A 23246-nucleotide genomic window follows, 5' to 3' on the forward strand; every position below is an offset into this window, starting at 1 on the left:
AAATGAGTTAGCCGACCTCTTCCAAGACGGTCCAGCATGAACGAGTAGGCCAACTCACCCTGCAGATCGTCCTGTTTTACCATCTCCCTCTGGAGTGGCTATCAAGGCACCTTCAGGTGGCAGCGGTGGCACGGGAGAAGCCACCGCAGGGCTGCTTGACCTATAACCCTCGGCCTTTTTAACGTCTAAAAGCAATGCAGGCTGCTCGGCACACCTGCGGTGGATGAGCAAAATGTTTTGTATTCAAAGCGTCGCAGCGTGTGGCCCTCGGGCACCCTTAAGTGAAATGAGTGTATGCTCCACACGCCCGCTCATTAATCACGGGCAAACGCATCGCTCTTTAACCTGCGTCACTGGCGCGTCCCATGCATTATTCATTGCCTATTTACTGCTTGGCCAGATGCAGGATTTCGGCATTGCGGCGCCAATTGCTGTCATAAGATGGGGTGGCACCGTTTAAAGCGTCGCTGTGATTGATGTGAATCACTGGGCCAATCTGTAGTTATTTACTGTGAGCCAAAGATTACCTATTATTAGTCTCACGACCGAACTTAAGGAGGGGAGTGTCAAAATTACACCGTGTAATGAGCTTAATTGTTCGTTTTGGCGAAGTGGCCCTTGAATGAGGGCCTACTTTCCCAAACGTCACCTATTACAATATTTTAATTTTTAAGGCAACAGTGTTATTGATTAATGTGTTGAGTTTTGTTTTAATTATTGATTCGTCGTTACGCTTAGCAGTTGTCAGTAGCACGATATCACTGAAGTCACACGGCGTCATTTGCATGCCTTCGAGTGTGCCTGCAGAAACACTATAAACCGTATATCTGTGTGTATGTCCTTTCGACTATATCATTATATAAGAGCCGATGTCTAAGTATTGCATTGTCAAAGTCGGCTTCACAGCCTCAGTGAGTGTCCTTGTAGATAATTGTGCTGCTACCGCACAGGAAGTGTGTCAAGATAGCAAGACAAATGTTTTGTATTTTATTCCCCAACATAGCTTATGATGAAAACCACCCCCCCCCCCCCCCCCCCGTTAACTTCTTATCAAGGAAAGAAAATAAAGAATTTCACTTCCACTGAAAACTGTGGAAGAGAGACCCACTGCTCAGCTGCGTCTGCAGTTTGCCTATTTGAAATGTACATGTAACAGGTAAAGACGCGGCCCTGCACGTGCTTGCTCATGCCAATGTTGCGACAAGGGCCCCCACTAGTGGGATCTCTAGAGCCCATCTAGAGGGTATTCCCACCTATTCTCTCAAGCTTGGCAGATATCTTGGAAGAAGTGGGTGTACCCACACTTCATCCCATTGCACACACGAGCTGCCGATCAACGAACTGCGGTGTCTCCCATTCATAGTGGTGCGTGGACAGGCACCGAGATTTCTGCGGTGTTTCCCATTCATAGTGGTGCGTGGACAGGCACCGAGATTTCAGAAACGTGCCCCGTTGTTGCAACTGTCGTGCCGGGGGCTCGAACCGATGAGCTCTGGATTCAGTCCAGTGTGCTTGCCAATACACCACAGCAGCATCTCGTTGAACATCTAAGCTTTATTTTTCGTGTTAAAATATAAGCCATATTTTTTGTGTTAAAATATATATGAAATTGTACCATCCAAACTATTAAGAAAAGTGGGCATGGGCAAACGAGGCCATCAGAGGGGATGCCATTCGAAGGGGTGATACTCAAGAATAATAACGGCACGCATCCTCCAGTGTGGCCTTCGAGGAGATGGAGTGATGAAATTGGCTCGTGTGCAGGAGCTCCATGGATTGCTGCATCACGAGGGCACAAGAGATGGTGACGGTGTAGGGAACCCTTCATCCCACTGGCTCTGTGGGGGAGGAGGGGGGTGGCACGTGCCCCCCAATGATCTGATCGAAATCCATAATTTCGATTGGATCATTGGGGTTTATTAATAATAAATCGACATTTTGCGACCCCCACTCCCACTGTGTAGCATATTATGACGTGCCAGGGACTCTATGAGATGATAGGACAATAGTCTGAGTCCATAATTGGCAATATGTAACGGCAAAGCAGTTATAAGTGACTCAGAATTGTGCGCAGTTGCGTATACAGTACACGACTTCCCTGAAGGCATTCACCTTCAGCGAGCGCGATGCCGATCACACAACGCGGATCCAATTCGACCCTCGATCGATGGCCGCGCCATCGCCGCACGCGCGTCCAATAAAAAGCAAGGAACGAATCCTTACTTACTAACAACTCCTCTATCATTTTTCATTGCTGGAGGGGTTGCCCCCCACTACCTGAAAATCCTGGCTCTGCCATTGCTTCATCTGGCAGGAGATTGATCATGACTGATGGTGATGATGACGATGAATGTCATCGATGGATATCAAAACGCAATAATTGCATTGTCTTTTCCAAAAGTGCTGAGTAATTGTTTGCGAGACGGGGCAGGCAGCCAGGCAGGGTACAGGGGACTTGGAGCAGGCGTGTGTCAGCCTCTTCATTGGGAAGATACTCCACTTTAGCATGTCATTTGATTAGGATGCGAAATGAAAAAGCGGAATGGAGTGATTTGCCATGAATCTAATTATGTTTAAGCGCTGTGTATTTGTTTCTATTTGCTAAGGCATTGCACATACCAGGCTATCATTCTAATGCCAAGTTAAAGCAGTCACTATCAATTGAAAGGAAATAGTTTCAAGTTTATTTCGTTTAACAAGGTAAGATCTCAAGACTCTATAAAAGTCTCAAATGTCCCCTCGTTTTGTGTTTTTATTTTAATGAAAGGCCAGCGAACATATTTAATTTGAGCAAAAATATATATTATTGGTTCTTTCGGTAAAGTCACGTAGAAGGGAAACAATAAAATAATAAAGAAATCGCCACTTTTTTCAAATTTTATTGCTGTGGGTTTCACACCTGATGATGATTGCTTGTGTTGCAGTCGAAACGCAGTGAGAATGTTATTTTTTATATTTTTATATTGTTTCCCTTCTACGTGACTTTACCGAAAGAACCAAGAATATTAATCCCTGCAGTCACGAAAGCTTTAAATCAAAAATATATAGTTTACGTAACCAGTCATTTAGGAGCCAATTCGTCATTCGTGTCCGATGATGGCAACACGCGATCCAATCAGCTGGTGCGCGCACTGGGTGCATTGTTTACACTGCAGTCTTGCGATAGATGGTGGAGGCTTGGGGAAGACTTATCCAGTGGTGGCTTGACCATGTCTAATGGTGATGATGTTGAATTATGTAATAAACGAAAAGTCAAAAGGGATTAATTAAATTAAGTATTAGTAGCATTTTATCTTTGCAAATCAATCATTTACTTAACTTGATGACACGAAAAAAACTCTGACAATGTCGAATGTTGACAACTCTTTCAATCTCTCAGCTCATGCTAAACTCCGTAACATTTCGATTTAAAGTTTTCGTGACTGCAGGGATTCATATTCTTGGTTATTTCGCTAACATTCCTCAAAGAGTCGCCTGCGTTTCATTGGTCCATGCAGTCGAATACAATGATCCATTTTACCCGAATAAAAAAATGTAATGCGCTGAAGGGTTTCCGATTAATAATGTCAATGCCTCAGCTTCGTGCAAGCCATTGATGGCAGAGTCCGGGCCTGCATTTGATTGGTCGATGCGACCGTGCAGGATGAGATGACAATCGGATTACCGTACAGCTCACGTGCGTCCGTCGTTGGCTCCTCATGCATGTGCACAGGCTTAGGACTCGTTCAGTGGGGGGGGCGGGGAGCTCGTGGGCTGATAGGGATGGATGGGTGGAAGGCTCTCAACCCAGTCCTCGAACAAATTCATAATGAATGTGCACTCAGATTTTGCCAGCTCTTCTGACATCACGTGAGTGCCAGGCAGGAGCGGAGGGCTGGGACAAGCACACTCTGGCAAAATGAACCGGCTGGAGAGATGTCAACGGGTTGGGTTACGACAGCAGTCGACGGGAATGGTTATTCGTTTGTTTGCCATGATAATGGTTCACGGATCGCCCACCACGTGTTTTAGGACATTAACTGATTTGCAAACACCGATTAACCACCCTTAATAAGTGATTTTTTTTAATGGGGTATGTCAATATATGTTTAGACTATGGCTGGCCATATTTCTCCTACAATTGTAACTTATAATTAATCTTAATTGTGTGAGTAAGGTTAATGTGTCATGTGTTTGTTTACACAGCAGTTCCAAAATGCATGATGTTGCAGAGATAATTAAACATAAGAATTCTGTGTATCCTTCTTCATTTGTTCTGTTTTGAACAATTAAGACAAATTTCATATTTACTTTCGGTGTCCTTGCCAAGAAAAACAACATTGCTTAATTATAAACGTGCTCAACATTTAATTGACTGCCGCTTAGATGTTTGCACGTTATTCCTTGAGCATTTCATTCGTGTTGTACTGTACATGTTTGCCTATAAACCCAACCCATATACAAGGTTTACAATTGACGGGTGTGGTCATCCCTTGGCAAGCCAACACGAAGGGAGACTTCAGTACGGTTATGAATACTAAATAATCATGGAATTTCAGCTCTTAGTCAACACACTGCTGGATGAAGGTCTTCTGAAACCAACCCCCAATATATCACGGCTCTGCGATGTAACAATTTTCACACATAAGCATTCTCACGATGTTTTGACATTCGTATTTTACAGTATTTAAAATGGTGTGGGCACGTGAGTCAGACATGCAAGTAAGACATTTAAGTCAAAACGTTGCGTTTGCCATTTTACATGACTGCCAAATAACAGTTGCTATGTTTTTTTCTTCGTACGTCATTCGTCAGCTGTGAATGTGCTCCCCTCCCACCACTACCATCTGTTAATTACCACAACAAGTCGTTATGAAGCGGCTGTAACGCTACGTTAGCAGGGTAGGTGTTTGTTTTTGCAGACCGCATAAACCACTTTGGAAGAGTAGGCATGTCCGTTGTGACTCTTTTAACAGATGAGCGAGAAAATAAACGAACTGGCCTTTAAGTACAGGTGTGCACACACGGGGGATGACGAGTTTCATGGCAAAACAAAGTGAGCAACTTTGCGAGTTGAGAATTGAATGTGGTAAGGTGTAGTTGATGCACTCTGGAAAAAGTGGTTTGTGATGAATGAGACTTGCGCACAGCAGGGTGGAGGAGGGCAGGTGACACAGAGAGGCATTGGAGTGGTACCCAGGGGCTGGAGACCCAAGGGGAGATCTAAATGCAGATGTGGAACTTTGAAGAACGATGAGATCGAGCCGAAGGAAGAAGTGGCAAGATTCAGTCACACGAATGACCTCGGCCGTGATGACCTCTTGACCTCAATGTATCCCGATGCGTATCATGCACACTGCGCTCTGTGTGTGTGAAATCACACAGTGCATAAGGCGAATTTGGGTAATATAAAAACATCGAAAAATACAATGGCTGAGGATGGTAATTGGAACTTATTAAAATGTAATTCCTATAAATGTAATAACGTGTATCAATATAAACACTGTATATGAAAAATAAGAATGTTTTTTTTTACCATTTTTGGCACTAAAACAGGTGTTAAGATGTTCAAGCACCAAATAAAAACATTTTGCAAGGAATAAAGTGACTGCATGAACCATGCGTGGTGCTTGTGGTAACACATTTAGTGTTTTAACATTTTACACCTGTTGTATGGCCAGAAGAGATAAAACCTCTTATTTTTTATATAAATGTGGAGAACAATACATAAGAAACACTACTTACTCTTTGGTTCTATTGGGTAAAGTCACGTAGGTGAAAATAAAATAACAAAAAATCACGACGTTTCGGCCACAACACAAGCGGCCTTCATCAGGTGAAGGGACGAGACTGTCTGGAGGACAGCGCTGGAGATTTTTTGTTATTTTATTTTCACCTACGTGACTTTACCCAATAGAACCAAAGAGTATGGATCCTAGCAGTCACGAAAGCTTTAAATCTAGAAACACTACTTAGCCTAAAGGGATTCTTGAAAAGCCTTAATACTCTTTATACCGTGATGTAAATGACGTTGTTCTTATACTCTGGGTAGAGCACAGTGGTTACCGCACTGCACTGCACCCTTGATGCCTGGCGACTTGAGCTCGGTTCCTGGCCATGGATATCATCAGAGCGGCGAGTGATGTCTGAACTAGTCCTGGACCCCCCCCCGCTTCACTAACCCACACTGACCGGTGTGGTGAAGTATGGTCAAACAACCACCATGGACACGGTGTGGGAAGGATTTCATCTATCTAGCAGTGGATTGATGATGGCCTACGAGTTACAATAATGGCTAATCATTGTAACCAGGCATGGCCGATGCGGCCACCTGATGCACAAATGGCGCATCGAAGATTCGGCGGCCTGCGAGCAGTGTGGCCACCAATCCCAAAGAATCCACCGCCACATCGTAAACGGCTGATTGTGTAAACGGCTGATTGTGTAAACGGCTGATTGTGTAAACGGCGGTTTGTGTAAACGGCTGTTTGTGTAAACGGCTGATTGTGTAAACGGCTGATTGTGTAAACGGCTGTTTGTGTAAACGGCTGATTGTGTAAACGGCTGATTGTGTAAACGGCTGATTGTGTAAACGGCGGTTTGTGTAAACGGCTGATTGTGTAAACGGCTGTTTGTGTAAACGGCTGTTTGTGTAAACGGCGGATTGTGTAAACGGCTGATTGTGTAAACGGCTGTTTGTGTAAACGGCTGATTGTGTAAACAGCTGTTTGTGTAAACGGCGGTTTGTGTAAACGGCTGTTTGTGTAAACGGCGGTTTGTGTAAACGGCTGTTGTCTTCACTCCTTTAAAGGAGGAATGGGCATGATCCACTCCACGTCTGAACAGACAATTGAGTGGATAACAACATCTAAAATTACATCTTTAATCTGCTGCTATGAATCCATACGAAAGAAGAAGATTGTAACTTGTAAATATATTTTTGTATTGATGATGCAGATCAAATAAAAGGGACAATCTCCACATTGCTAAAATAATACAAATGCAAGCACCATGCTCTCCCAATGACTGGTGCTTTCATCCGATATAGATCTGTCCATCCAATCTTTCATTGAACATTTTCATTGAAACCACCACAAGATATCTACTTCCATAACGATCACCTATGAGATGGTCTGCAAAAAAATGTCCCAACACTCAACTGATTTTAACGTTTTGAAGCAACCATCATCATAACGTATGCATACATTGTTTAAAATACAAGTACCACTACAAGTATGAACCAAATGTTGCGCGTTTTTTCTCTCTCTCATACCGGGTAAATAACCATTTGGAGATTCTCTGCCGCGTCCCCTTGCGTCGGCTCGCTCCACTCTGTCGTTGGCCGAGCGGCGTTCGTGGCTGAGAGATCTCTGGCCCTCGTCGTCGTGAATTGAGAGCTTCCTGAGAGCCAGCAGGCTCGTCGTGTCCCGCTCCACCGGGGTTTTCGACGGGAGGAGGTCGTGCCCTTTCAAGCGGTTCTTAGTTCTGTCGAGGCTAAAATAACGCCGGTCGGGTATTTCAAAGCGTTTGCCGGGACTTCCTAACGACGGCAGACGGTCGCTCTCGTTCTCCAACCTTCTACTGCTGGCCGCCAAATGGTGCAGCCTGGGTGCTGGCCCCATCAGTCCTCTCGCGTGCGTCAAGTCAGCCGTGGTCCGCCTCGGAACTGGTAACGCTGCGGAATTGCGTCTTGGCTCGTCCTTGTGGCGCTGGGCGCTCGCATCGCAGCCGCCCCCTCTGAGCTGCCAGCTGGGTCGCCTGTCGGTTGGGGAGCCACCGTCCGGAGATTCTCCTTCAACGGGGCCTCGGAGTGGACATCTCCCCGGTGAGGGAGGGAGTTCGGATACGTGCTGCCATCGCTTCTTGGAAGCTAATTGCCCAGAATGCACGTCATCCATTTCACGCAGACAGCCTGAGTGAACCGAGAAGGAAAAAAAAGTCGCAATAAATAGGAATACTATGTCTGTATCATTAAGTCAAACAACAATGAAGTTACATTCATGTTGGTGTAAGCGTGCGTCATTATGCTGTTTGTTGCTGTAAACTCCCTATGCAATCTATTTTTCTATTTGGCCAAATTTCATTTTTTTATTTTCTGTAAGTGAAAATATTTTTTTTATTAAAATTATAAATTGAACAACATTCGTGTTTTTGTACATTTTGGTATTCCTGCGTGTTCATATAAGTAAAACAAAAACTAATTTGCTGGAACATAAATTGGCAACAATTTAACTACAGAACAGTACTGCCATACACGCAAAAACTTTAACTACATATCATGCTCAGCATGACTGAGAAAGTAATGCAGCTGACAATGCTATAGATTGTCCTGTTATAACACCTTTTTTGTATGTAGTTAATCATTCTAAGTAGCCATTATTCAGCATATTTAAAGACAAAGTCACATTTATTTTGCTCCTATTTTTTCTGAACCATAATCTTCAGCTTCTGTATTTGAGTTATTTAACATTTGCAGTTCATTCCTAATGGACAGCAAACACTCGCTCTATAATTCTTGAGGTCTGTTTGAGGGAGTGAACTGGAAAACACAGCAGAATATTGGCACCTGGGAGAGCAATTGAAGGTAAACCGGATATCAAAATGAAAGAATTAAGAGACCGAGGTGGAGAGGTATTGGAAAACTATACATGGTTATGGAAAGAACTGGAGCAATGTCTAAAGACGAATTATTGTAATCCGTATGTAGTGCCTTCTATGACACGATTCAGACACACCGCAGTCTTTAACAACAACGCAGTGAGATAAAGACTGAAAAGAAACGCGGAGAAGTGTGGATAGATGCACGCTTGGAATTGCATCGAGATACTGAAATCAGAGTAAAATGGGTTGGAGGACATACACATGCTAAGACACACAATTCAAACTGTTGAAGAGAAATCGCATTATTTATTAATATGTGTCGTAACCCTCCACCACCCGACACGGCCAATCAGCAAAAAAGTGTCACGTTGACAAAAAACAAATAGTTCACTACTTTAGCCCGCCGGTGTGTTGAAGAGTGAATCCACAACATTTACAGTTTGAGTACGACGTTTCGCTGGTAATTACATCCAGCATCATCGGGCAATTCGCCAGAATGGTAAAGCCCTCGCTTGCTCCCGGTCTTAAATAGAGCAGCAGGGTGACGTCATCATTTAACTCATCAGGTGCAGTGATTAGAGGCAGGGGGTATTGTAATTATATAATCGATTGGTAATCAGTCAATGGTTGTGATTAGTAATGAGTTGTAGATTAGTAATTAGTTGTAATGTGTGTTATTGTGATAATATTCTACGTTAGTAATACGTTAATTAGTATGTGTTTCCCCTATAAGAATTGTAATATGTATTATTTAATAATACGCTTCCAAGGAGCACTAAGCCTGTAGCTGTCAGAGCGATTAAAGTTATTTCTCTCAATTTCAATGGATTCTCCAGTCTTTGCCAGTAATAATTAGTTTTACACAACACTTCAACGTTGTCAAAATCAATTGAGTGTCCCTGTTGACAAGCATGTTCTGCCACTGCCGACAGTTGTGTTTGAGATAATTTAATATTTCTTTGGTGTTCTTTTAGTCTATTATTAAATAATACATATTACAATTCCTTATAGTGGAAACAACACTAATTAACGGATTACTAACGTAGCATACAATCACAATAACACACATTACAACTAATTACTAATCTACAACTCATTACTAATCACAACCATTGACTGATTACCAATCGATTATATAATTAAAACACCCCCCCCCCTCCGCCTAAAATCACTGCACCTGAATAAGCTAAATAATGACGTCACCCTGCTGCTCTATTTAAAACCGGGAGCAAGTGAGGGGTTTACCATTCTGGCGAATTGCCTGATGATGCTGGATGTAATTACCAGCGAAACGTCGTACTCAAACTGTAAATGTTGTGGATTCACTCTTCAACACACCGGTGGGCTAAATTAGTGAACTATTTATCATTTGTCAACGTGACACTTTTTTGCTGATTGGCCGTGTCGGCTGGTGGAGGGTTACGACACATTCATAAATAACGCGATCTAACCCAAAAACCTTTATTATGAATATTGGTCGCGAAAGCCTACGTGTTAAACTGTTGAAGAGAAAGTTGGCTTGGCCAGCTGGAAGCGATAATGATGATGATGATAGTCGATGGGGGTCCGTGATAACGATGGAGCGGGGGAACCAAGTGATGGAGAGCATCCCAAAGGGAGGTGAGTGGGTGGCTTGGGAAGACCTCGATCCAGAGGTTGACTGACCATGCTTGATGATTACCTAGCGATGATGATCCAGAAGTCGATTAACCATACCTGATGATGATTACATAGTGATGATGATGATGATGACAGTGTTGTTACAAAGCGAATGCTAAAACATTTTAGTTGCTGATGTATATTGTTTAAACGCGACTTAGAATTGAATTGACACATTTCTGTTCAGAAAAGATCTCAAATGGCAGAAGAGGCAGACTCTCTATAGCCACATTGTTGACATTTAGCAAGCTCGAAAATTAACCTGAAAAACCAGAATTGAAAAAGGAATGTCTGTTCTCACAGCCCTCAGGTCACGATGGCGTTTAAAGAGTCCAATGTTTTAGTGTGTCACACAGCTGTACATTGGCAAAACGCATCGTTTACCTCTGACACAATGCCGATCGCGTTCATCACAACCATTGCTCAAGCGCAGGAGGAGGAGTGGCTGTGAAACGCGAGACAACACCGTCCCTTGGTGCTTTTTATAAAGAGTAGTTTTCGTAAAAAAAAAAATCCCTGTTTACACCCCCTGGGCAAGTCGAAAGACTTCATTCGTAGCAGCGCGGACGCGAAACCACCACCATTTCAAGACCGGCGTTGCATCTCGACGTACGATAATTAAAATCGCTCAGCGCCGTGAGATACATTGGCATCGATCGGTCCAGGCACGACACCTTTAAGCCGTCGAATGTCACCACGATACTTGTCTGTGCCAGCGCACTCCTGCTGTGTCAAGCTCTTTATGCCGCTGGTAAGTTTCACTGGCGGGGCTCAACAACGCCAGGGGCGGTACAGCAGGATGAGCAGCCCGCAAACAGAAAGTCATGCACAACTGCTTTACACGATTGGACAGGAAATAACGAAAGCATTTTGTCCCCCCACTCTAAGCAACTGCAGTGGCGCAAAGTTGATGGCCGCACCATTAGAATGGTTTTCTCTCCAACCCTGCCCATAAAATAGCACGGTTACATAAACAACTTACCATTGATGATTTGTTTCACTATGTTGAAGCGGTCGTTAAATCAGAATTTACTTTTTCATGCCAATGTCGCCCGATGTACAGAATATACACACACACAAACCCACTGTACAAGTGACACGCCACAGATATCGCTCTGATGAGCTCACCACATTCATCGTGAGTCGTGCAATGTGACACTCGCCCACCACCCCATTCGCGTCGCACTCACAATCACAACATCGCGTATGACGCGCTGTCCGATAACTCACACAAAAAAAGTTGTATTTGACGACACTTGACAAAATATATTTTTTAACAAATCTGCCGGCGTTTTTAATATATTTTCAAAACAAACAACAAACAACCTTACCTGCGAAGTTTTAAGAAACAACTTTCCTGCGGCTGCCTGTCGCAATCCCGCACCCACGCACCCTCCCGTCACACTGAGAGATGAGAGAGAGAGTCCTGCCCCAGCTGCAGGGGACACGGTGAGCCACCCGAGTGACGAGGAGCGAGGGGCGGAGGAGGACTATGACGACGACTATGACGACTGGCGGACTCGCTGGGAACACGCCCACGCCGACGGGCGCAACTTTCGCACGGCGGGCGGGCGCTCTTGGCCACTTGCCACACGTTAAGGTTATTTTTTTTTGTAATATATAGGCACGAAAAGGGGGCACGTACAGGTGCCCGCAAGGTCGGATGGGGAGAGCTGTGGAGGTGGTGTTCCCCGTCCTCCACGTTTAGTGAACGCGCGTGTGAGGTGCTAGGCTGCCGCTATGTATCGTCGCCACGTGGAGCTGTCAATCGTGGTAGCCAGGGCACTTCTGATAAGAATGAGCTGCGGCGCTCACCGAGGTCTTTACCCGGTTAAAGAAAGATACATAGTCGGCAGTTTTATAGTTTAGTTGATACTTTGAGCAACGGTGACCAACGCTCTGTGATTCTAAGACAAGCGTATAATAACAAGTATGTCGTAATGTTATTACGGGCATTTGGCTGCTATACATTTCTACGTGATAAGCCACTTCATTGGGCTATCAATTTGTGGCCAGGTCGCTTCTGAAAAAATACCGTATAGCTCAGTGAGCCTTACCTGGTAAAATAAATTAAAAAATAGTTTAGTTTAAATATTATTCTTGAGTTGTTTTTTCTTTCAAGTGGGTTTTGTTATTTTCGATATATACAAACATACCTGTGCTGTACTGTATGAAGAAACATCTGAAATATATTAAATTTTCCAAGCCACGTATATACGTTATGTGCACGTACGCAATGACTTATGTCAATAGTGGTACATCAAGCACTGCTTTGTTGAGACACGTTCGCTGAGAAGCCAGTGTATCTGCGTGACAGGTGCCGAGATTAATTATTTCGGTTCCTTTTCAACCAAAGTGTAATGAGAAAGGGGGGGGAGGGCAAAATTGGCCATAAATTATTGCGGGAACAATGGAAGCAATTTCTCGAAGTGCTTTTATTATGATTGAAAGCCGTAAGCTCGCAGCTATGACATATACAACCGTAAAATGCATACAGTGTGTTCCTTAGCTAACGCGACACTTACATTATTACCGAATGAAATACTTAACGTCGATTAGAATACGAAGATATAAGCCATTGCCGATATACGTCTTCATGCAAGAATTTGACTCATAATAGGGGGTACAATCCAAAAAAGATTATCGTCGCGTAAAAATGTTTCATCTTTTGTCACGACATTAACGTGACATAGTTACCGCGTGCCGTCAATGTATAGTTAACGTTATTAATGCGCTTTTCCCTGAAATCTGTCAAGCTCAGCGCTTCTACGTGTGGAGCGTGTTGGGCCTTCGTGACAGCTGCTGGGAGGCAGCGGCTTATCCGGCTTATCCACTGTAGCCTCTTTTGAATGAGCATCGCACGGTGGTGATTTTATTCTGCTGGTGGATTTTAATGTGCTGGGAGCCCTCTCTGCTCGCCACATTTCGTCAGACCCCATCGCTGAATTCCTCACACTGGTCCACGCAGATGTTCCGTCAAAGACCTTGTTGATTCTTATTTTTGTGGCTTACAGTGACGTGAACGTTTACATCATTGAAACAAAATACAAACAGCTGTTTTCAAGATCGCTTTTGCATCATTTTTTAAGTTCTGAATAGGTGGCTCGAGAATGCTCTACATCGCAACGGATGTTTATACATAATCATAAATACTGAAGTAATTTTCACGTCGGAGAAAAAAACTATACTTGAGAATATTGTTAAAGCACTCGTAAATATCTTACAAGTCATCTGTGGACTGTAGCCCGACTTGTTTAACGCGAGACATTTTGTCATTCGAGCAAAGACACGATGCATTTTTGGCTTTATTATTTGGGGAGAGAATGTGCGAATATGCATTTATTATTTTATTCTCATTCTACGTGACTTTACCGAAAGAACCAAAGAAGAGGGCCCAATTACTCTGGCAACACTTTTTGATATACGTCGAGTTTCTATTTGTAGTAAAACGAGAAACATAGTGCTCTACTTTTTAACACTTTTCAACCTTAGTTGCATATAGTAGCGCACTAAATTTGCAAAGTGTCTATTCATCTGCGTTAGCATGAACTCGTCCGTCTTTAACGGAGGTGGGTGGGGGGCAGCACGACGCTTGTAAAGATTTACTTCACGTGAACAATTCGGAATACGTTGCAGGAGCCAAGTGTAGTTGCGGATGCATGGTTGCTCTTCATTATTTTAATGGAACACTGATTATTCTGTAACATTTACCATAACCAAACATTATAAAAAGTGCAGAAAAAAATGTCACATGCCATTATTCTCCTTTGTAACTCCTTAAATGTATGCATTTTTTTTTTTACAAATAATATCTAAATGACAGGCCAGGTATTTGCTGTGTGTGCTATCTTAGGCTGGTCCTGGGCGGCCAGGAGATGTCTGCCCTCTATTTCTCTCTGTACCTGTTTATAATTCTCCATTGTCTAACCGCGAGATCCGTTCTTTGTCTCCTCTGCTGTTCGTGAAGTTACTTTCCCGATGAAAACCTTCCCGCTTCTTTGCCCTTCCACCACAATCCCAATGGTCACCCTCCTGTGTTTCCTCTGCTCGCACACATTCGACATGTCGTCAAATCAAGGCTATCACCCCAAACGTAGCGGTCACTATCTGCGTGGTGCTGCGTCGCTTGAGATGGCTCGTTCAACCGCTGCTCAATCTGTCCTGCTTGTGTATAAATAGGTATGTCGCATATCCTGGTCGCATTTAGGTCAGGGTAAAAATAAAATGCAGCCCCTGCGATTGCCTGCACTGCCAGCGAAAAGGTTCCTCCGCAGGGTATTTTGGCCTACTCTTCCAAGTTGGTCAGATGCCTTGGAAGTGCGATGCCGGTGCCACAACAACGGAGACCAAGGGGGTGCCGGGAGGGGGGGTTACCAAAACGTCGAACAACATCTCCGGCAGTCCCCACTCTTTACCCCACCACACGTAAGCTACTCATCGCCTTACTGGGGCGTGCCCATTTGTACGATTGGGTGGACGCAAGTGGGGGCATTGAAGGGACTTGCCCCATTGTTTCAACTTTCAATGCCGGGAGATGGAAGTGGCGACCTCCGGATTGCAGTGCGGTAAACCATTACACTGCAACATTATCCCTTCAGCGTTAAGACGCCACATACCGTGAATTTGTTATTTTTAAAATTAAATTAAGCGAAAAATCGAGTTCATCTTCGGACATGCTAATAACGAAGTTTGGCTTCAGGTGGCGGATAAGACATTGGACTCTACGTTTAGGTCATGCTTGCTCAGTACTTTCAGTACTTGTCACATTTAAACGTGTGCGCTCACGTTAAAAAATATAATTTGAGATATTTTTGGTGCTTTCATTGCGTACAAATTGTATTGGGTACTGTGATACGTTTTAGAAACGTAATCGCACATTGCACAGTTACGTGACATACGCGCAATGACAAAGCAAGAGCAGAGCTGTGTTTGACACATATATCTAAGCTAGTGACCCGTAAAATATACAACTGCAGTTTTTTTTACCTGAAAGCTACAAACGTATTTCTGAGTTGCTGCATTTACAAACATTCCAAATGGAATCTCTAAGCTTTCACATGGCCCTTGTCACACAAAAAAACTTGGGCAGTTTGTGTCGCTCGAGGCATATTTTGTGAATGCTGCTCTCTCAACCTTATAAACTCTGCGACTGTGAATGCTTTTGGAAACATTGTGACCGTGACCTCCTAACCTTTCACCTGAAAAAGTAATCTCAGCCGAGAGATTGTGGTCTTGGATCATAACTAAAAAAATTGCTGTCAAGTTTGACATACAGAGACAAAGACAGATGCATGGGACACAACCGGACACAGTTGCACGCACGGCGACATGCACAGCAGCACAAGGGAAAGGGAGACTGGAAAATGAAGAAATGCCTCTTTTCATCTTTGCCAAGGGGGTAATTTCAAGAGGCAGCTAATGCACAGATAACGTAGTTTTACATTTTGCATGAGTGATTTTAACGAATGCATTTATTTTAGTATTAATGCATACATTGTAACAGACGTTACTTTGCATTGGTTGCGTTGAACGTGTTTTCAAAAATTGCTTTCCGTGGTGTGTAACTAAAAGAGCAATTGCAATAAAACATCTACAGATGGCACAATTCGCTTTGGGGGTCTTTCAAAAGCCTCATTTCCTTCGAAGGCGCATCTCCACTCATCAGAATGCAAGGAGACCCTTTATCACCACTCTCAATAGAATATTGTTGATTACACTCGGTGTATCATCCGTTTGCGTACTTTAAAAGGGTCAAGAGATGCAACCGTGAAATACATTGCATGCATTTAGCAATATTGTAAATCTGAAAAGATAATTTTGTTATGCTTTTAAAATATATATGATAGAAATGTGATATGTTTGCAATTCCCCTTCTGATCACATTCAATCTTTGTTACATTAAATGTTGGTTGAATAAATGGTACATAAAATGAGGATCATTGTGACAAATTTGGGACCTATGTAACACAAATAACAACACTATTCCTCAATCAAATGTAAAGTTGAACATGGAGAGAATGGACAGTACCAAGAGCAATAACATTCTGCTTTAAAATGGTTCGAACTGCCAATGTCAAACCGCAAACGACGGTGTTATTCAAATGTCATCGCTCACTGTCGTGATTACGAAACATTACAATTTAATCAGAATATTTATACTGCAGGAGGAATCCGATGAGCTATAAAGCTATTTTGTCACAGATGTCCAGTCGGGGCGGGTAAGGGCGTTACCAGAACAAAGAGTACACAAACAACACGATAGGAGTGCAAAGTATAAGAAAGGTAAAGAAATAACCCGGACACGTACACAGATACAACAGGCAAAGCCCACTGGGATATCCACTTATTATTTAAAGCATCTGCATGCAGAATTAATGACCGAAATATAATGTATACAAATCTCAACACGTTTGTCAATAATACCGCCCTAAAAGGAACAAAATATATAACAGGCGACGTTACAGACAGTGGCCCTATTTCATCGTGCGCTGTGACAAAAGTCCATTGTCCAAAATGTTGCCTACCCAGTGTACATATTTTTTTTCGTTTTTACCGCAGTTTTATTGACAAAGGTGTGCAGTGTTTGCGTGACTTGTGCTGACGCACCGCTGCCACTGCAGTCTCCCGAACAACCTAAGCACAGAGACACCGCATGCGACTACGCGATATATATTTTTTAACACCGCAAAGACGTCTGTATATTTACGTGGCTTCCGTCATGCACGAGGACAAGGGTGATGTCAGGGTGAGGGGGGGGTAGAGTGAGGGTCAGAGTAACGTGATAATATTTGTATTGCCCAATCCGCTGGGTGTCAGAGCATCCCTGTGTACGAATGTCACCTGGCGACAGAAAATGTCACCTGAACAGCGTCGCCTATTATTCCACGCCTCTGAAGTGGAACAGTCACCTCACGTACATCGTTAAGGCTTTGACGTGTGAATCTTCACGATGCCGCGGTGATCGAACCCTCGCGCATATGGGCAAATCCCTGGCGTGCATTAACCGCACTGTGGTCAGGAGGCGCGGGTCAAAGGTCGGAATGTCCCCGAGGGGCACGTTCACCGCAGAGACGGAGCGGCGAAGTCGGCTCGTGCGTAAGCAGGCTAAGATGGATTGTTTTACATTGCAAGACCGCGAAAGAGGTGGCAACGACTTTGGGAGGCATTCATCCAGCAGTGGATAAATCGTGGCTAATGATGACGCGCTCATGTCATTGTTATTATTTCCTATCCGTATCTACGCGAAGTAATTTGGGTTATACAAAAGGGAACGTACTTAGAGACTACATTTTCCGTGTAAAGCATAAGCAATATGAAATTAAATTTAATAAGCCTCCTGTAATGAATTCCCTCTGTACTGCTTTACAATTCTGTGCCCGAGTGTTTCCCTGGCGAACCCAACCTCTCAATATATTCTGCGGCTAATGTGAGCAATTTGAGCTAAGCTATATGTTTATTTAAATTAGGTATCGGGCGGCAGTGGCAAGGGAATGCTTTTAATATCCAATAAAGTAATTCACATTTTTCAAAGGGCACACGAGGGACCGAAGAAAAGAGGCCTCCAGACAATACAACAATACAGTTATGGAAGGATGAGTGAATTCAAGCTGATGAGATCAATAATTTCATGGCGGTAAAATGAATAATTGCCGTACTGTTCGCCGTTTTGTATTGTGTGTGGAGTGGCAGTGTGTCTCTCGCTTTCATGTAGGTATGTCCCCGTGTCTCTTATCAACTGCAGTGGAATATGGTTTGCGGGCGGTCTGTGTTACATCAGTCTTCTGAAAGATCAGTTACCGAAGCCGCATTTGCGTGGTTACTTCTCATCTACGAATGCATTCATTTACTTTACTACCGTGCCTTGTTCCAATGTTGCGTTACAATTGTGCTGTTGGCGTTGTTCCATCAGATGAAAGGCCCCATTCATGTAGCTATGTTGGCTCTCGTTCCTCCATGATTTGGCATAATGATGGGGGGGCTCGTTTTTGTTTACAAAAAAAAACCAATCAAGATTAATTTTCGCATTTTTTTTGTTGTTGCAATTTACGTCCGGCTTGTTTCAGACCACAACATGCTCATTCGACCGCTAATAATGCCACGATCGCAGACTTGCCTTAAGTGGGTGGCGGCGAGGGCGTAGCCATCGTGCCAGCGAGTGCTGAGAGGGTGTGGTGGCCCATGTCATTACGGCCATTTGCACTGTATAGGTAAACACGATTTGCTGAGCCTTTAATAATTACAACTTGCCAACAAAAAAACAAACATTTAAGAGAGGGTCACGTTTTCCCCTTACGTTGAACAACTCGATGCGCCTCACGTGTTTGTGGTCGTAACGGGCTGGCTGCCACTGTGCGATTCTAGATTTGAAGCTTTCGTGACTGCAAGGATCCATACTCTTTGGTTCTATTCGGTAAAGTCACGTAGGTAGCTTATTTCCCTTCACACCAACATTATGTAACTACCCCCCTTCCCCCCACCGTGCCGGTCCAGTACATCATTGTTATGCTAATTCCTTTGTCAAGGCGTTTTTGTTTTCTTCCCACACAGCTTAAAGGACGCGACCTGGGCTTGGCTGTCTTCACTCCAACGCTGTCCTCTGGACAGTCCGGTCCCTTCACCTGATGAAGGCCACTTGTGTTGTGGCCGAAACGTCGTGATAATTTTTGTTGTTATTTTATTTTTTTACCTACGTGACTTTACCGAATAGAACCAAAGAGTATGCCTCTGTGTGCTTTACTAATTTCACGACAGTGACTCCAAGTGCTAAGAACAAGTGGGAATTTGTAATCATCGAACAATATGCAGTTGAGTGGACACAGTTGTGAGAATTATTGCCTCGAAACATCATTGTCAATACAACGCTTACGCGCGTAAGTATGTTGAACTTCTTTCGCACCGTACGTAGCTAACCGTGCCCATCCGGAGGTGCTTAAAAGAATGAGTGGCACACCTACAACTGGCTCAGTGATCTGATGCTGGAACTGAACGCAGTCTACTGAGTGAAATAATAATCATAGGAATCATGAGTAAATATTGCTATTATAATATATAGTTTCCAAGCAGTGTAAATTGTATTCTTTAATTAAATGAAAAAAGTAGCAAAAAAAATAAATTTGACTACATAATAGAATATTTTACGGGTAATATTATTACTGCTCGTTATATTTTCAATGTTTGATTTCCTCCTTCAAAACTAACCCTCTCCCTCCCTGGCCCTTCTCTTTAAACTCTCACACGCTCTAAATGACCGTCTCTCTATTTTACTCTCTTTTACATGTTACAAGAATGATAAAATAGATGTTATTAACAAGCATGCTCACTATTCCATCATATTTCCCACGGCGACAGACGACCCAGTGTGTTGGTATTTACAGTCAGTTTGGGCTTAATGCAGTATTTTCTCATGATTCATATGTCAAACATGTCTTTCTAATTATTAACCTAATTGCTCAAACATTGCTTTCACGAAGTGCCACTTTCCATCACGCCAAAACTTTCGATTGAATTATGAATTTACATTCGTCAAATGGCAAGTGCTATGTTTAAGGAAACCTTAAAAAATTGAGGTCACTTTCTACGTACTTATAGCTTCACTATTTCAAACAGAAACACCATTACACACACATCTTGTGCATATGCAAATATGCTGCAGTCCAATTTCACGGGCTCAGCGTTTACTTTGAAGGACAACACCGACATTGATAATTATGATTGCAGTTAAATTGCAAATAAAACGGACACTCTCACAGACAATGTCCATAGAAACATGAGAGCGTCGTTGCAGAGGATTCACCGATCGGAGAAGCATTAAGCGTTGACGTTATTTCGAATGGCAAGATGTTCCAGGGGCTAAATGCCTCTCACATTTAGGCCTTGCGAGTGCTTTGATTTTTGGCTGGTCCACTCGAACACCTCATCCGATTGGCTTTTGGCCCTTGAAAGGGTCCTTTTTTTGGAATTTCGCTCCACTCATCGTATCTGGATTCGAGTTAACGGCGTCCATTTCGCCAGCACGACGGTATTAGTTGCGTTGACGGCGGTGGAGAGATGTTGACTACCTCGCCAGGTATACAGGAGGTCGTGGGCTCGATCCCGATCCTGACACCTGCTGTGTATTTGGAGTTTGCGTGTCTCTCTCTCTCTCTCCCCGTGGTCGTGTGGATTTTTATTTGGGTCCTCCGGTCTTTGTCTCCACATTTATAAGCAACGTCACGCGTTTAGAGTATTCTGGCTGCTATACATTTCCACATGATGAGCCACTTAATTGGGCTATCATTTGTGGCCAGGTCGCTTCTGAAAAAGAGCTACATAGCTTAGTGGGGCCTTATCTGGTAAAATAAAAAAGGCTTAATTTTTAATTTTCGTTTAGTTTAAGGTAACAATGAAAGCATGACAGGTTGGATTCACCATGAGAAGGGGAAATCAAATAGCGATGCTCATCATAACACTAAAAACCGACACCAATCCCCTGGGCTCTCTGTTCTGGTGAAAGTTCTGCCACAAAATATGCCCAGAGACATCGCGCAAAACTTGAAGGGAGCTTGCGCGTTCTCTTGCCAAAGACAACCACCAACAATACCCATCACCGCAAGAACGAGGTTACAGCACCTGGACAGAGCTGTTGTGTGTGTAGCGATAGTGTAGCGGTTAGCGCGCTGCGCTATGAACCTGGCGACCCGGGTTCGATTCCCGCTCAAGGCCAACACCCAGTGACGATGATCTGGAACCGGTCCCGGGCCTCCCCTAGGTCGACTCAGCATTAAATGAGTACCTGGTGCGGTGTGTAAACATTGCCACTAGGGAGACAAAGGCGGTCGGGCGTGGTGCTTGCCACCCACCCCCTCGTGTACCGTTCCGGCCTTCATAGGTGCTCGCTAACAGCACTTGCCCCTACAGTCAGTTAAGGCTATACGGGGGATCTTTTTGTGTGATACGACCAAGCGAGTGGTGAGAGTGGTGAGAGTGGTGAGAGCGGTGAGAGTGGTGAGAGTGGTGAGAGTCGTGAGAGCGGTGAGAGCGGTGAGAGCGGTGAGAGTCGTGAGAGTCGTGAGAGTCGTGAGAGTCGTGAGAGTCGTGAGAGCGGTGAGAGTCGTGAGAGCGGTGAGAGCGGTGAGAGTCGTGAGAGTCGTGAGAGCGGTGAGAGCGGTGAGAGTCGTGAGAGTCGTGAGAGCGGTGAGAGCGGTGAGAGCGGTGAGAGCGGTGAGAGCGGTGAGAGCGGTGAGAGTCGTGAGAGTCGTGAGAGCGGTGAGAGCGGTGAGAGCGGTGAGAGCGGTGAGAGCGGTGAGAGCGGTGAGAGTCGTGAGAGTCGTGAGAGCGGTGAGAGCGGTGAGAGTCGTGAGAGTGGTGAGAGCGGTGAGGGTCGTGAGAGTGGTGAGAGCGGTGAGAGCGGTGAGAGCGGTGAGGGTCGTGAGAGCGGTGAGAGCGGTGAGGGTCGTGAGAGTGGTGAGAGTGGTGAGAGTCGTGAGAGTGGTGAGAGTCGTGAGAGTGGTGAGAGCGGTGAGGGTCGTGAGAGTGGTGAGAGCGGTGAGAGTCGTGAGAGCGGTGAGAGCGGTGAGAGCGGTGAGAGCGGTGAGAGCGGTGAGAGCGGTGAGAGTCGTGAGAGTGGTGAGAGCGGTGAGAGTCGTGAGAGTGGTGAGAGCGGTGAGAGCGGTGAGAGCGGTGAGAGCGGTGAGAGCGGTGAGAGTCGTGAGAGTGGTGAGAGCGGTGAGAGTCGTGAGAGTCGTGAGAGCGGTGAGAGCGGTGAGGGTCGTGAGAGTCGTGAGAGTGGTGAGAGTCGTGAGAGTCGTGAGAGCGGTGAGAGCGGTGAGGGTCGTGAGAGTGGTGAGAGCGGTGAGAGTCGTGAGAGCGGTGAGAGCGGTGAGAGCGGTGAGAGCGGTGAGAGCGGTGAGAGTCGTGAGAGTCGTGAGAGCGGTGAGAGCGGTGAGAGCGGTGAGAGCGGTGAGAGCGGTGAGAGTCGTGAGAGTCGTGAGAGCGGGGAGAGCGGTGAGAGTCGTGAGAGTGGTGAGAGCGGTGAGAGTCGTGAGAGTCGTGAGAGCGGTGAGAGCGGTGAGGGTCGTGAGAGTGGTGAGAGCGGTGAGAGTCGTGAGAGTCGTGAGAGCGGTGAGAGCGGTGAGAGCGGTGAGAGCGGTGAGAGTCGTGAGAGTCGTGAGAGCGGTGAGAGCGGTGAGAGTCGTGAGAGTGGTGAGAGTCGTGAGAGTGGTGAGAGTCGTGAGAGTGGTGAGTGCGGTGAGAGTGGTGAGAGTGGTGAGAGCGGTGAGGGTGGTGACAGTCGTGAGAGTGGTGAGTGCGGTGAGAGTGGTGAGAGTGGTGAGAGTGGTGAGAGTGGTGAGAGTGTTGGTGTTGTTGTTTCGTCGTCATTGTAGAGCACTGCGCATTCTTCGGCATGATGTCCGACGTTTAGCTCCACGTGCCGGGACCATCTTCACGATTGAAATGTCATTCGTCTTGCCGGACAACACGCGGTATTGGGTAGGTTTTTGTAATCTAGTTGCTGCTTCAGTGAACCTGTACACAAAGTATCAGGTTAATTACAATTTATAAGGGTTTTTTTTTACTGCCAAGAGCAGGAAAGGAATATTTCAATATTTTTTAAGCTCTCTTCCTTTTTCCTTCTGGGTACTTTGTATTAAAAAAATGGTATTGTAAATTAACCAATCTAACACGTAGGCTATCGCGACCAATATTACCCATAATAGAGGTTTTTGGTTTCGATCGCATAAATATAAATGTGTCCTTAAATTTTAAATGTTGTGAGTTTACTCTCCAACACGCTGGTGTCCTGAACTAGGAACTAATTGACACGTTTTGTTTACGCGACAACCCTTACTAAATTGCTTTGTCGGGATGTAACCCACAAACCTCTTATGGTAAATTAACCTATTATTTCATTGCAACGGTTAAATATTCTGAAATAATTGTGGGCCCTTGTCAGATGTGCATGTCGGAAGAAAGTTTCACTAAGGAGTGTTGATCGGCGTGGTTTGGTGAACTGTCACCGATGTAATGTA

The 23246-nt window shown here is 44.6% G+C and overlaps 1 protein-coding gene across 2 annotated transcripts in view; it reads right to left on the minus strand.

Annotated features, from left to right (window-relative positions):
• LOC116946134 (katanin-interacting protein-like) overlaps positions 1 to 11740 on the minus strand; it is a 45401-nt gene extending 33661 nt beyond the window's left edge. Inside the window, exons 1-2 of one of the 2 annotated variants that reach the window (XR_004403441.2) lie at positions 11571 to 11739; positions 7253 to 7891 (exon numbers count right to left, since the gene is read on the minus strand). Coding sequence is in view for 1 of the 2 variants with exons in the window: in XM_032961023.2 (XP_032816914.2) it covers positions 7253 to 7877 (625 nt within the window). In the remaining variant the exon portion in view is untranslated. Of the gene's footprint in view, positions 1 to 7252; positions 7892 to 11570 lie in introns of both variants that reach the window. The other variant, XM_032961023.2, reaches the window with a different exon arrangement.
• Positions 11741 to 23246: the final 11506 nt, after the last annotated feature.

The sequence above is a fragment of the Petromyzon marinus genome, chromosome 26 (assembly GCF_048934315.1).
Source record: "Petromyzon marinus isolate PM22_M1 ecotype Great Lakes invasive population chromosome 26, UKy_Petmar_22M1.pri1.0, whole genome shotgun sequence".
NCBI classification, from domain to species: domain Eukaryota; kingdom Metazoa; phylum Chordata; class Hyperoartia; order Petromyzontiformes; family Petromyzontidae; genus Petromyzon; species Petromyzon marinus.